At 46.1% G+C, this 14723-nt stretch overlaps 1 protein-coding gene and 1 non-coding gene across 7 annotated transcripts in view; both read left to right on the top strand.

The window, feature by feature from the left end:
• TRNAL-AAG lies at positions 1-82 on the top strand. Its single transcript has one exon. It is a non-coding gene; the product is annotated as a tRNA-Leu (tRNA).
• A 163-nt stretch (positions 83-245) lies between these two features.
• The window catches only part of POLR3E (RNA polymerase III subunit E), a 41954-nt gene continuing 27476 nt past the window's right edge, over positions 246-14723 (top strand). For 4 of the 6 annotated variants that reach the window (XM_037814312.1, XM_037814309.1, XM_037814311.1 and 1 more), the window contains exons 1-2: positions 12660-12733; positions 14342-14392. Coding sequence is in view for 2 of the 6 variants with exons in the window: in XM_037814306.1 (XP_037670234.1) it covers positions 12698-12733; positions 14342-14392 (87 nt within the window). In the remaining 4 variants the exon portion in view is untranslated. Of the gene's footprint in view, positions 396-12659; positions 12734-14341; positions 14393-14723 lie in introns of those variants that run through there. The other 2 variants (XM_037814306.1, XM_037814305.1) reach the window with 1 other exon arrangement.

Raw genomic sequence — 14723 nt, 5'->3', positions numbered from 1 at the left:
GGTAGCGTGGCCGAGCGGTCTAAGGCGCTGGATTAAGGCTCCAGTCTCTTCGGGGGCGTGGGTTCGAATCCCACCGCTGCCAGACCTACGTTTTCTGTCTTCGCTGTTTTTGCAGCCAGTTCCGTTTTGCGCAAGCGTCAGCGCCCTCTACTGACAGGCCCGGTTCCCGGCCCGCTTGAATAGAGCGGCGGAGGGGGCGGGTCCGCGCACGCCGTGGTGAGGCATTATGGGTAAGAGGAAGCGCGGGGGCCGGCCCCGCTCTCCCCACGTGTCGGTACGAGTTTTTCTGCCAGCAACATGGCCGCTGCCTGAGAGAAGAGTCTGGCCGCAGCCGCCTTTGCAGCCCTGGGGTACCTGGACCGTTGCCGCCGCCTGCGCGCGGCTCCCGCGGAGAGGTGAGTCCCTAGTTGGCTGCACATGTGCCAGGGCTTGATCATGGCCGCATTCATGGGGTGTACCTGGCATGGGTTCCCGGGTAGGCCAGGGAGCCCCGAGCAGTGCCGCGCCGAGGGACCGGGGTCGTCCTGGGACCTGGGTGGGAAGAACGGGAGGCCCGACCAGGAAGCCCAGGCCGGCCGCGGGCTCCGGCCCACCATCCCGGCCCAGGAGTCTGGGAGGCCGCGGCCTAGGCTGTCGGCGGTGACTCAGGGTGCAGCCCCCTGCTCCACCCGGGCCAGACCGGCATCCTACCGGAGTACCTGCCTGCAGGCAGCGGGTGTCCGGCCAGCGTGGCGGCTGGTGGCCATGGCAGCTTCGGGGGTGGGAGAAGGGCCGGGCGGCCTGTCCTGATGGGCAGGGGGAGAGGGTACCCCGAGTTTGCCCCGCCCCCATCCCCAACCCCGGCAGCTGAACCCGATTAGCCTCTTCCCGGCGGGGCCTGGGATTCAGGCAAGCGTTCAGTGTTTATTGAGAGCCAACTTTGTGCTGCGGATACGGGTCAGAGGAAGTGTCAGTAAGCAAGTCAAGTAAACCAGTAAACAAACGAGGTCGTTGTGGTCTGTTAGCTTTAGAATCCTTGAGTTTGAAGGCAGGAGGAAGAGATCTTAGCAGTCGCCATAGTTTCCTCCTCTGTGAAACGGGGACAATAGAAATTCATACCTTGTAGGTTGCAGTGAGGGCTAAATAGGGCAAGATGAGCGAAGCCCCTGCATGCAGCACTTGATTTGTGGCTAAGCCTCAGAACGTCTCATGTTGGGAGAAAACATTGTTGCCGAGTAATAATGACAGACCTTTCCATAGGTTGCATTGATTATCTTATTTAATTCTCACAGCAGCCCTCTAGCCAGCCATGTGGAGGTGGGTTCTTGTATTACCCTCACGGTCCCTGATGAAAATAAGCCTTTCACGGTCAGATGGTAAGTGGCAGAGGTGGTACTTGAACCTGTATGGTTCAATTCCAGAGCCCAGGTTCTTAACCACTTCACTATATGGCCTCTGTGTTGAGACTGGTCTAGTACACTCATTAAGAAGAAAGATCTTTGACATTAGCTTTTCTGGCTCTGCCATTCTCTAGCACTGTGATCTTGGACAAGTTACTTACTCTCTGAACCCCAGTTTCTTCATTTTCAAATGGTGATAAGTCTTGACTTAGAGGGCTGTTTAAATGAAGAGAAGATTAAATGAGAATGTATGTGAAGTCCTTAGAGAAGGAACTGACACATGGTGAACATGTATTTAAAGGTTGATTAGTTCTGATCACATCAGCCATCTTCCTTTCATAGAAGGGGAAATGGAAATGACCCAACAGGGGAGATGCTTTGTCCAAGGGGCACACGACCAGTGACAAGCCATAAGACGCCAGGCCTTGCTACTGCTAACCCCTGGGCTCTTCCCCTTTAACTACTGTATATTTTTGTCCTATACCTCCCCTTCCACTAGTGCCAGAGCCTGGAGATTATTTGGAGTTGCCTTTGCTTTTCTGATTGGCTGACAGTTTAGATTCCTGGGTGCAGTGTGGATGCACCAACTGTGGCCTTCAAGGACCTCTTCTGCTCTGGACCCCTTGTCAGCTCTGCCTGGTTTTCCTGCCCCCTTTCCATTTATTGAGCAGCTCCCAAGTAATAATAATAAACCTTTCCATAGGTTACATTGATTATCTTATTTAATCCTCACCATGGCCCTCTAGCCATGTGGGGGTGGGTTCTTTTATTACCCTCAGGTTCCTGATGAAAATAAACATTCCACTGACAGATGGTAAGTGGCAGAGGTGGTACTTGAACCCGTATAGTTCAATTCCAGAGCCCAGGTTGGGGATGGAGGCCATTCTTTCCTGAGGCCAAACCCATGGAGCCCCTGCTACAGAGTGCCCTTGTGGCCACAGGACACTCCGTTGAGCCCCAGGTGGTGATGGGTTTAGTGCTGCTGGGGAGTTGAGCTTGGATGCAAGGTCCATAGCTCTGGTCCTCAAGTGTCCATGAGACCCAACCCATGAAGCTACCAGTCCCTGGATGGGGCTAAGTTAGGCTCGCTGGGATGCGGGTCTGTGGCTGGTTCATTTCACTTACTCATTCCTTCACTGTACTATACTATATTGAGTGTCTACTCTGTGCCAGGTGCTGTTCCAGGAGAACAGAAGTGAATAATAATAATAATTTAAAAATAATCCCCACAACTCAATGAAGTTGAGTTCCATTTTATGGTTGAGGAAACTCAGGCACTGAGAGGTTTTCATGGAACTGACATTCTAGTGCAGAAGATGGATAACACATAAGCAAATAGACCAGGTAATTCCAGATTGTTATAAGAACCACAAAGGAAATAAAACAGAGAAATGTTGTGTGGGGGTGGGGAGTGATAGCTGAGGAAAAGAAGCCAGCCTTGCAAAGATCTGGAGGAAATTGATGGCGTGTAAAGGTCCTGAGGTAGGCTGGGGCTTGACCTATTGGAGGCCCACTTGGCTAAGTGCATGGTGAGGGCAAGATGGGCAAGATAATGCAGGATTGTGGAAAGGAGTTTGGATTTTATTCTTTGTAAGAGTCAAAGGTTTTGAGTAGGGGAATGAAGTGGTTTCCTTTCTTTACAAGGACAACTCGCCCTTGCTTGGAGAATTGGAGATAAGAAAGAGGGGATGCAGGGAGACTTGTTGGATCAGTACTTCTCAAATTGCAGGTCGAGATTTATCAGGGATGTGAAATCGTTTTAGGGGGATGTAACTAGCATTTTCATTTTTAATGAACCAGGATAGAAAACATCACTGCATCACTCATGGTACAAGTACAGTTATGTGAAACTGTGTTGCAGTTGTATAAATGTATGTCTGCTCTGGGTTGTTAATGTAAAATAACTTTCTTACTTTGGGTCTTAGGCTGAGAACTTTGGAGACCGCTGAGTTGGGTGCTGATGGGTGAGAGGGTAAAGGGAGGTGTTAGCCCCTGCGAGGACCCAGTCAGAGGGAAGGGTTCCAGCTCCCTAGCTCCTGGGCCCCTCAGCCTCCCTCATCTCCTCAGTGACTGGGCAGAGGCCAGCAGGCAGGCCAATAGCTGACAAGGCCAGTCTCGGAGAATAATCCTGTCTTGGGAGCCTCCCAGGCTGCACCCTCCTTTTGCCTGTGATCCGTTCCCTTGCTCACCTGGAAGTTTCCAGTCTCTGAATTGTCCACAGGAAATGTAGATGTTTGATATGTCTGGGGTCCCTGGCAGCCAGTGCAGGTGGGGTGGCGTCTCAGGCTCTGTCCATTGCCCTCTCTCTGGGTAGTAGTGGGCACTCTGTTGATTTAGGGCTTCTGATCTCCGTCTCATTGCCCACCTCCTGAGCTGTAGTAGTCACCTGTCTGCACTGTTTCTCTCTTGTCTGTCTTTTCTAGATCTTTGTCTGCTCAAGATTCTTTTGGAACTCCCTCTTAAACAGTGTTTCTGTGATTCATTTATTCAGATAACAAATATGTATTGAGTGCTTGCTGTGTGCCAGGTCCTGGGAGAACAGCAAGGAACAAAGTAGACCCAGATATTGCCTTCATGGAGCTTACAGCTTAGCGGTGGCAGAGGTGGGGACAGATAGTAAGTAACATGGTGTCACATGGTGATACAGCTGTGGAGAAAACCAGAGCAAGGAAGGGAAGTGGGGGGTGGGAGGGTTTGCAAGTTTGATTGGGGACTGGCAGGGAAGGTCTTAGTGAGGAGGTCACATTTCAGGAAAACCTGAAAGGCAAATGAGGGAGCCTTGAGGATATCTAGGGGAGTAGAGGTGCAGAGGTGGGAGGGGGCAGGATCAGGGATGAGGTCTGAGAGGTAAAGGCTTCATGCGCGATGAGGGTGACTGACTTTTATTCTGAGTGAGATGGGAGGCCTTAAAGGTTTCTGTGCACAGGAGTGATGTGATCCACTCTGGCTTTTCAAAAGCCCCCTTGAGGGACTGTGGAAAAATGTGGAAATATTAAACTTCCCCAGCTGGGGCATTCCTGATATGCTTGGAAGCACTGGGGACTACCAGCTCAATAGGCTGAGGCCTTTGTTACTGCAAAGGAGAGCCTAAGCCTACTCATTATTATGCCTATGAGTCACCCCCAAAGAACCTCTTCTGTTGCTCAGATGTGGCCTCTCACTCGAAGCCAACTCAGCAGGCTGTGGGTTGAGCACAGATTGTAAGGGGGTAAGGGTGGGAGTAAGAGACCGGTTAGGAGGCTGTTGACGGAATCAAGGCAAGAGACTGAGGAGGTGGCAGTGGGGGGCAGCCAGCTTCCGGATGTACTTTGAAGGTAGAACTGACGGGAGAGAGGAAGAGGCACGAAAAGGAGGCCAGCACTGCTGACCCGGGCAATCTCCAAGTGCGGGTTGTGTGTTCATAAAAAGTGGGGTGATCCCAGAGGTGGCCTGGGGATCCCAAGAGATGATATTGAATCACACAGAGAGAGAGCATTATACCCCTTTAAACTCACTTTTGGTCCTGCCACTTCTGCCCAGGAGAGGCTCAGTTGCTCCTGGTATGTCTTTAATACCTTTAACTCTTGGGCTCTCTGTGATGGCAACAGCAGACAGGTGGATTGGATAGTATTGTTCATTATTCATAGTATATGGCAAGTGGCAAGAGTTTTGATTTACAGTTGTGAAGTGAGGGTTCCTTTTTAAGGAAGTTTATTTAAGTTAAAAAGTCAGTTGATTTAAACAAAACATTAACTAGTTCAAAAGTTTAGTAGATAAGATAAAAATTGTGATGGTCTTACCCAAGAGACAGAGGTCTGTGGGCACCCATGTGCCTTTCTCCTTAGTCCCACCCTTTCCTACTGGGTGTATCAGGTCAGACCAGCTGATTACTCTCCCCGTGGTCACCTTGGCCTTTCCTCCTCCAGTCCTTGCTGAAGTTTTCCTGTCACCTGGAATTCCTCCTCCACTCTGTGCTTGTCCAAATCCATCGGTCCTTCAAGGCCCAGCTCAAAAGCCACCCCTGCTGCCCTGTCTTCCAGCAGGCAGCCCTTCCTCTCCCTCCTCAGAGCTCCTACCTGCGCTGTGACCTGAAATCTTAATGGCCTGGATTTGAAGTCCAGTTGGTGGTTTTCTGCTTGCGGTATGACTTTGGGCAAGACACCTCAAGTGTCTCTGAGCTCCTGTCTCCTCATTATAAAATGGGGACAATCAAACCACCTCACAGGGTTGTTGTGCTGAATTAAATGAGAGAAAAGCATGTGAAGACATAGTTTTAGACACAAAAATCCCACAGAGAGGAGAGTGCTTTGTCAGGGATGGGTTCAAAAATTGGCATGATAATCAAATATCAGAGATAGTTGTTGCTGGGAAAGGCTTTGAATTGTCCGCTCTCCCTATTTGACATCTGGCTCTTTTTTTTTTTTTTTAACATTTTTTTAAATGAAATATGACATATATACAGAAAAGTGATAACTTTCAAAGTACAGTTTAACAAGCAGTTATAGAGCAAATTTCAAAGTATGGTATGGGTTATAGTTCCACAATTTCAATTATTTCTTTCTAGCCATTCTAATACAGAGAGACTAAAAAATATCTGTATAATGATTCAGTGTTCATAATCCTTTGTTAAATCCTATCTTGTCTGTTGCTACTCCTCCCTTTCATTTGATCACTGTCAATCTTCCGGGATATCTAGGCAATGACCGCTCTAACTTGTTCATATTGAAAAGGGATGTTGACATTATGGGGAAGGGGATGAAGTTGGTTGATGTTCTTGAAGACGCAGGTGCCTCCGGGATTTGGGACTTATTTGGCATAGGAACAATCTGGAGGTTTTAAGTCTCTGAAAAATAAACTTAGAGAGTGAAACTTTTATGGAGATCTGAGTATTCTTTAGAGTTGTTGGGACTGCTGTTTGTTAGGGCTTGGCATACTGTGGCAATTTGCCATATCTATTTGAAGCTTGTGTAAGGGTAACCCTCAGAACAGCCTCTATACTCTATGTGAAGTCTCTTAGCCACTGAAACCTTATTTTGTTACATTTCTTTAACCCCTTTTGGTCAAGAAGGCATTGGCAATCCCACATGGCTGGTGTCAGGCTCATCCCTGGGAGTCATGTCACCCGTTGCCAGGGTGACGTATACCCCTGGACGTCATCTCCCGCATAGAGGGGAATATAATGAATTTATTTGCAGAGTTGGGCTTAGAGAGAGAGAGGCCACATTTGAGTAACAAGAGGGATTCTTACGCATAATTACAGGTAGGCTTAGTCTCCCTTTACAGAAGTAAGTTTCTTAAGTTCAAGCCTCTAAGATTGAGGGCTTGACCTTTTAAGTAGGGGGTCCCTAATTTCACATAGCATATATTGTATCCAAAATAAATAGTCTTACATTATCCTTAGTTGCACAATCATCATCACTCTCAATTTTAGACAATTATAACCCAAAACACCCCATAACTCTTACCCCCCTCAATTATTTACCCCTAGTATTTGTGTGGTACAAATAAGGTATTCCTATTACATATAGTCCATAGCATGCAATAGGTAGTTTTTCCTATATACCACTCTCTTGTTAACTATTTGTACAAGTGTCATACATTTGAAGTAGTTCATATAAGAACTTCTTTATATTTGTAGTGCTAATCTGTGAGATACATGACTTCAAACAACCCCTTTCAATCATATTTGCCTTCCATACAGCACTATTACTTATAATCCCATTAACGAACTATTATCACCACTGTCCATTCCCTTACCTCTAAGTTCAACCTTGTTAACTAGTCTGTACGTATTAGGCACTCCCCCCGCCCCCACCTTCTCTAGCTTCTATCTCTAGGTCCCCTATATTCCACATTTTAAGACTCTGATTTTACATTACCTAGGGGGTTCATATTAGTGAAATCATACAGTACCTCTCCTTTTGTGTCTGACTTATTTCACTCAGCATTATTATGTCGTCAGAGTTCATCCATGCTGTCACATGTTTCAGGACCTCATTCCTTCTTACTGCTGCATAATGTTCCATTCTATGGACATACCACATTTTGTTTATCCACTCGACTGCTGAAGGACACTTGGATTGTTTCCATCTTTTGGCAATTGTGAATAATGCTGCTATGAGCATTGGTGTGCAATTGTCTGTGTTACTGCTGTCAGATCTTCTGGGTTATATACTGAGTAGTGGAATTGCCAGGCCATAGGGTAACTCAATATTTAGTTATCTGAAGAACTGCCAAACTGTCTTCCACAGAGGCTGTACCATTGTACCTTCCTGCCAGCAGTGGATAACTGTTCCAGTTTCTCTACATCCTCTCCAGCATGTTTAGTTTCCTGTTTGTTTAACAGCAGCCATTCTTACAGGTGTGAGATCTGGCCCTTTAAAAAAATTTTATAAACTTTTTATTTTGAAATAATTCCAAACTTATGGGACAGCTGCAAAAATAATGCAAAATCTATACCAAGAACGCCAAAATCCCTCCACCCAGATACCCAGATCCACCAACTTTTAACATTTTGCCATATCATTCTCTCTTTCCATCTATCCATTCATTCATCTGTTTTCTGAACATTTGAGAGTAGGTTGTTGTCTTAGTTTGCTAATGCTGGAGAATGCAAAACACCAGAGATGGATAGGCTTTTATAAAACGGGGGTTTATTTCACTAAACAATTACAGTCTTAAGGCCACAAAGCATCCAAGGTAACATCTCAGCAATCGGGTACCTTCACCGAAGGACGGCCAGTGGTGTCCGGAAAACCTCTGTTAGCTAGGAAGGCAGCTGGCGTCTGCTCCAAAGCTCTGGCCTCAAAACGTCTTTCTCCCAGGACGTTCCTTTCTAGCAAGCTTGCTTCTCTTCAAAACATTACTCCCAGCTGCACTCTATTTCCTCTCCTTGAGCCAGCTCATTTATATGGCTCCACTGATCAAGGCCCACCCCAGATGGGTGGGGCCACACCTCCATGGGAGTATCCCACCAGAGTCACCTCCCACAGCTGGGTGGGGCACATCTCCATGCAAACAACCTAATCCAAACATTCCAACTTAATCCCCACTATTCTGTCTACCCCACAAGATTGCATCAAAGAATATGGCTTTTTCTGGGGGACATAATACATTCAAACCGGCACAGTTGTATACACCATATTCCTTGAGTATTTAGTACTTCCATGTACATTTCCTGAGAACAAGGATGTTCACTTGTGTTGCCACCTTAAGTACAGGCATACCTTGGAGATACTGCAGGTTTGCTTCCAGGCCACTGTAATAAAGTGGGGATCACAGTAAAACAGGTCACACAAATTTTTTGGTTGCCAGGGCACATACAAGTTATGTGTATACTGTACTAAAGTCTTTTACGTGTGCAGGGGTATTATGTCTAAAAAAAGCAATGTGCATACCTTAAATAAAAAATACTTTATTGCTAGAAATAAATGCTAACTATTGTCTTAGCCTTTAATGAGTCATAATCTTTTTGCTGGTGGACAGTCTTCCTTTGATGTTGGTGGCTGCTGACTGATCAGGGTGGTGGTCGCTGAAGGGTGGGATGGCTGTAGCAATTTCTTAAAATAAATGAAGTTTGCCATGTTGATTGACTTTTCCTTTCATGAAATATTTCTCTGTTGCAAGTGATGCTGTTTTGATGGCATCGTATCTACAGTAGGGCTTGTTTCAAAATTGGAGTCAATTCTCTCAAACCCTGCTGCTGCTTTTTCAACTAAGTTTATGTACTGTTCTTAATCCTTTGTTGTCATTTCACCAGTGTTCATAGCATCTTCACCAGGAGTAGATTCCATCTTAAGAAACCACTTTCTTTGTTCATCCTTAGGAAACAACTTCATTAAAGTTTTATCATGAGATTGCAGCGATTCAGTCACACTTTCAGGCTCCACTTCTAATTCTAGTTCTCTTGTTATTTCCACAGTTACTTTCTCCACTGAATTCTTGACCCCCTCAAAGTCATCTATGAGGGTTGGAATCAACTTCTTTCAAATTCCTGTTAATGTTGATATTGTTACCTCCTCCATGAATCACAGATGTTCTCAATGGCACCTAGAATGGTGAATTCTTTCCAGAAGGTTTTCAATTTACTTTGCCCAGGTCCAGCAGAGGAATCACTATGGCAGCTATAGCCTTATGAAATGTATTTCTTAAATAATAAGACTTGAAAGTTGAAATGACTCCTTGATTCATGGACTGCAGAATGAATGTTGTGTTAGCAAGCATGAAAATAACTTTCATCTCATTGCACATCTCTATCAGAGTTCTTGAGTGACCAGGTGCATTGTCAATGAGCAGTGATATTTTGAAAGGAATCTTTTTTTCTGAACAGTAGTTCTCAACAGTGGGCTTAAAATATTCAGTAAACCAAGTTGTAAACCGATGTGCTGTCATCCAGGCTTTGTTATTCCTTTTATAGAGCATGGACAGAGAAGATTTAGCATAATTCTTAAGGGCCCTAGAATTTTCGGAAGGGTAAATGAGCATTGGCTTCAACTTGAAGTCACCAGCTATGTTAGCCCCCAGCAAGAGAGTTAGCCTGTCCTTTGAAGCTTTGAAGCCAGACACTGGCTTCTCTCTAAGGAAGTCCTAGATGGCATTCTCTTCCACTAGAAGGCTGTTTGTTGCCAACACTGAAAATCTGTTGTTTACTCTAACCACCTTCATCAGTTACCTTGGCTAGATCATCTGGGTAACTTTTTGCAGCTTCTACATCAGTACTTGCTGCTTCACCTTGCACTTCTATGTTATGGAGATGGCGTCTTTCCTTAAACCTCATCAACTGACCTGTTAGCTTCAGACATTTCTTCTGCAGCTTCCTCACCTCTCTCAGCCTTCACAGAATTGAAGAGAATTAGAATTAAGGCCTTGCTCTGGATTAGGCTTTTGCTTAAGGGAATGTTGTGGCTAGTTTGATCTTCTATCCAGAACACTCAAACCTTTTCCATATCAGCAATAGGGTTTTTTCACTTAGCATTTGTGTGTTCACTGGAGTAGCACTTTTAATTTCCTTCAAGAACTTCTGCTTTGCATTCCCAGCTTGGCTAACTGTTTGACACAAGAGGCCTAGCTTTTGCCCTATCTCAGCTTTTGACATGCCTTCCTCACTAAGCTTAATCATTTCTAGCTCTTAACTTAAAGTGAGAGCTGTGCAACTCTTCCTTTCACTTGAACACTTAGAGGCTGTATTAGTTAGGGTTCTCTAGGGAAACAGAATCAACGAGAGATATCTATAAATATAAGATGTATAAAAGTACCTCACGCAACTGTGGGTATGCATGAGTTCAGATTCCATAGGGCAGGCAGCAAACTGGCAACTCCAGTGAAGATGTTCGATTAACTCCTCAGGCAGGGAACTAGCACCTTTGATGAACATGGTCAATGAACTCCTCAGGAAATGAACTGGCAACTTCGATGAACTCCTCAGGAAACGCTTCACTGGTCAGCCGCAGAAGAAGTGAAGGTCCTCTGTCTGTCTTGCTTAAAAGTCTTAGCTGATTGGATTAAATCCAGCCAATTGCATTCTCTCATTGTGGGACACACCCTTTGTTGATGTCATTAATCACAGCTGTAGCCAATTGACTGATGATTTAACAAACCAGCCTTCTGGTTTATTAAGCAGCTACAAACTTCCTTGCAGTAATGGTTAGGCCAGTGCTTGCTTGACTAGATACCTGGGTACCATCACCTGGCCAAGTTGACACATGAACCTAACCATTACAGAGGCCATTATAGGGTTATTAATCGTCCTAATGTCAATAATGTTTTGTCTCAGGAAATGGGGAAGCCCGAGAAGAGGGAGAGTGATGGGAAGGGCCGGTCAATGGAGCAGTCAGAACATACTCAACATTTATCAAGTTTGGGGTCTTATATGGGTATGGTTCATGGTGCCCCAAAATAATTATAATAGTAACATCAAAGATCACTGTTAACAGACATTATAATAATGAAAAAGTTTGTAATATTGTAAGAATTATTAGAATGTGACACAGACACACAATGAGTGATGCTGTTGGAAAAATGGTACCAATAGACTTGCTCAGTGCAGGGTTGCCACAAACCTTCAATTTGTAAAGTCAGAATATCTGCAGTGCAATAAAACAAAGCACAATGAAACGAGGTATGTCTGTACATTTATCAAGTTTAAGAAATTTAGCATTTATATAAAGCTTACAGTCTGTATTCCAATTCTTTCTTATGTTCCAGTAATGTCCTTTTGAGCCTTTTCTCCTCCATTATTAGATCCTGCCCAGGATCTTGTATCGCCTTTAGTTGTCATTGTCTGTTTCGTCTCTCTTGCTTTTTTACATTGTGGAACCACATATACAACATAATCTTTCACATCTCAGCCACTCCCAAGCTCACCGTTTGGTGAGATTAATCATATTTACAATGTTATGCTATCTTTACCACCATCCATTACCAGAAATTTCCCTCACCCCAAATAGAGACTTTGCAGCCATTATGCTTTAACTCCCAGTCCTCCTTCCCCTCCTCCTGGTAACTTGTACTCTACTTTCTGTCTCAGTGAATTTGCATATTCTAGCTATTTCATGTAAGTGGAATCATAAATACCTGTCCTTTCATGTCTGACTTATTTCAGTCAGCATGATGTCTTCAAGGTTCCTTCATGTACTGGCATGTATTAAAACTTGATTTCTTTTTACTGAAGAATAATATTCCATCATGTGTATATACCACATTTTATTTATCCATTCATCTGCTGATGGGCACTTGGGTTACTTCCACCTTTTGGCTGTTGTGAATAATGCTGCTCTGAACAGTGGTGTGCAAATATCTGAGTCCTGCCTTCAGTTCTTTTGAACTGAAGTGGGATTGATGGGTCACATGGTAGTTCTATGTTTAACTTTTTCAGGAAATGCCTGACTGGTTTTCCATCCGACTTTTTTAAAGCTTCTCTCCAGCCCTCAGTGAGTTCTCGAGCGTTTTAATCATAGCCATGGACTGGCCAGCTCCTGTCCTCCTGCATGGCAGTGAGTTCTTTGTGAGCAGTCAAGAAACCCTTAAAATCAGTCATTTATTCCTCCGCACAGGTACAGCCAACATGCGTTGACTCATGTCTACTCATTTGTACCCAGGGCTTGGTTGTTCTTCTTTTTTGGGGCGTGGGGGAAATGAGGTATATAGTTGACTGCCCGTTGTTGCCGCAACAGTAGACAGAGAAAAGTCAATTTCTGTTTGTCTCAGGCTCTTCCTCCCGCAGGGCCTGTTTCAGTGTAGGTGCCCCAGAAACGCCGCTTGAACGAATGACTGATGGTCCAGGCCTCTCCCTCTCCCTTGCAGACTGAGTCCGAGGACTACGTGGCTGGCTCCTCCCTAGTATGGCCAATGAAGAGGATGACCCAGTTGTACAAGAGGTAACTCCCAGTCTCTGCCCTCTGCCCGGGGTGGCAGGGAGACGTGCCTGGGCCCAGGGCTGTAGGCAGCGGGGCTGGGTCCCTTCCTCCCCTCCTCAAGCTGGGACCTGTCAGCCTCCTTAACTCACCCTTGCCGTTCCTTCTCCCTGGAACCATCTTCTGCCAAATACCTGCCTGCCTGACTCCCCCACTTCCTGCAGGTCTCTGATCAGGTACCACCTTACTTATCTGCCCCTTAACATCAGTTCATTTGCTTATCATCTGTCTCCTTCCACTAGACTGTAAATTTCATGAGGGCAGGGTTTTTTTCCTTTTGCCACTATTTGCACAGAGCCAAGTATAGTACCTGGCACTTAATAGGTACTCAGTAACCATTTGTTGATGAATGAATGGGCCTGACAAAGTCCCCTTTTTCCCTGGTGTATCCCAGATTCAGTCATTCAGCGATTATTCATTGGCTCCCTCCTAGAGGCCGGGGTCTGTGAGCAAGGTAGTGCCCCTGCCTTCAGAAAACATAGGACCTGTGGGGCAAGAATGACAAGGAAGGGGTCTCAGGGAGGTGGGTTCCAGAGGGCATCAAAAGAAGAAATTGCTTATAGTCACACTTACCCTTTCAAATCCTTCCAACCCAGAACCTAGACCTTTAGAAGTCAAAAGCTAAAAGTTAACTGCAGGTGGCTGTGGTCTTCCTGTCTGTAGAGGATGAAGTCTAGTTTGAAGGGAGGGGGCAAGGAGAAGGGCCCTGGAGATGAATAAAGGTAGTTCTCTTGTGTTTTTTTTTTGGGGGGAGAGGCTGATAAAGTGTTGGATTCGAGTTTTTTAAATGCATTTAAACTGTGGGTGCACTGTGGAAACAGGAGTTTCGGTAAGGTGGTTGGTGCTCAGGTAGAGGGAGATCAGGGGCCTCTGAGAACAGAGGCAGGTGCCCTCTGCCTCCCCAGGACTGCACGTGCTCCCCGCACAAAGGGGCAACCTGGCCGGTCCTTAAGGATGAGTAAGAGAGGCCTGTGTAAAAGGCATTCTGGGTGGAGGGAACAGCACGTGGAAAGTGTCAGAGTAGGGAGAGAGCATGGTTCATGTGAAGAGTTAGGGAACAGGAAGGTCAGTTCTGGGGAGGTGGTGTGCAAGAGTGGTTAGTGTGGAGAAGAGAGCCAGCAGGCCAGGTCGGTCCTGCAGGGCCCCGCAGTCCACGGTGGTGGGCCAGGATCGCCGAGGTGGAGGACAGGAAGAGCAGGCGGCTGGGGAAGCCCTCCCCTGCCCGGTCCTTCCCAGCAAACCATTCATCTGGCTCCAGGGAGCATCCTGAGTGGGGAAACTTGGGGGTGGCTGGTATTTTTATTGGGTCCTGGTGAACCTGGGTGGGGCCCACGCCCACCCTTGTCCTGGTCGCCCTGGGAGCTGTAGGGAGGGAGTCCTGAGCTGTTGTTGGCTATAGAAGCATCCAGGTTAGACTTGATTCCCTTTGTTTTTAGCAGGAAGTTAATTCCGCCTTCCCCAAACTGCCTATCTGAGCCACTACCCCTTCCCTGAAATCCGGGGAGCATGCCTGGGGCACATTGGGGCGCTGTGTTCTGTCTCCTGGTTAAGTCTTCTTCCCTTGCTTCCCAGATCGACGTGTACTTGGCCAAAAGTCTGGCAGAGAAGCTCTACCTGTTCCAGGTAATTGTGGGACTTGAAGTTAAAGGGGAAAAAAAGCAAATGTTGGTGGGATGGTAGAGGAACAGTCATAGACCTGTTTCGCTTTGCTTAGGACCATGAAGTGTCTGATAAGGCAGCTCCCTTTGCTATTGTGGGAGGGTTAACATTTGTCTCTCATTTCAAAGATGGGAAAACCAAGGCAGCAGTCACGTAAGAGGCAGAATGGTGAAGGTTTGGGCTCTAGGACTGTCGGGATTGAGGCCCAATTCTGTCCCATCTTAGCTGGGAGCCCTTGGGCAAGTTCCTTAACCTCTCTGTGCCTCAGTTTCTTCATTTGCAAAAGGGTGAGAGT

Source organism: Choloepus didactylus, chromosome 21 (assembly GCF_015220235.1).
Source record: "Choloepus didactylus isolate mChoDid1 chromosome 21, mChoDid1.pri, whole genome shotgun sequence".
Taxonomy (NCBI): domain Eukaryota; kingdom Metazoa; phylum Chordata; class Mammalia; order Pilosa; family Megalonychidae; genus Choloepus; species Choloepus didactylus.
Note: the sequence above shows the minus strand (reverse complement) of the source record. Positions and strands in the feature narration are given on the sequence as shown.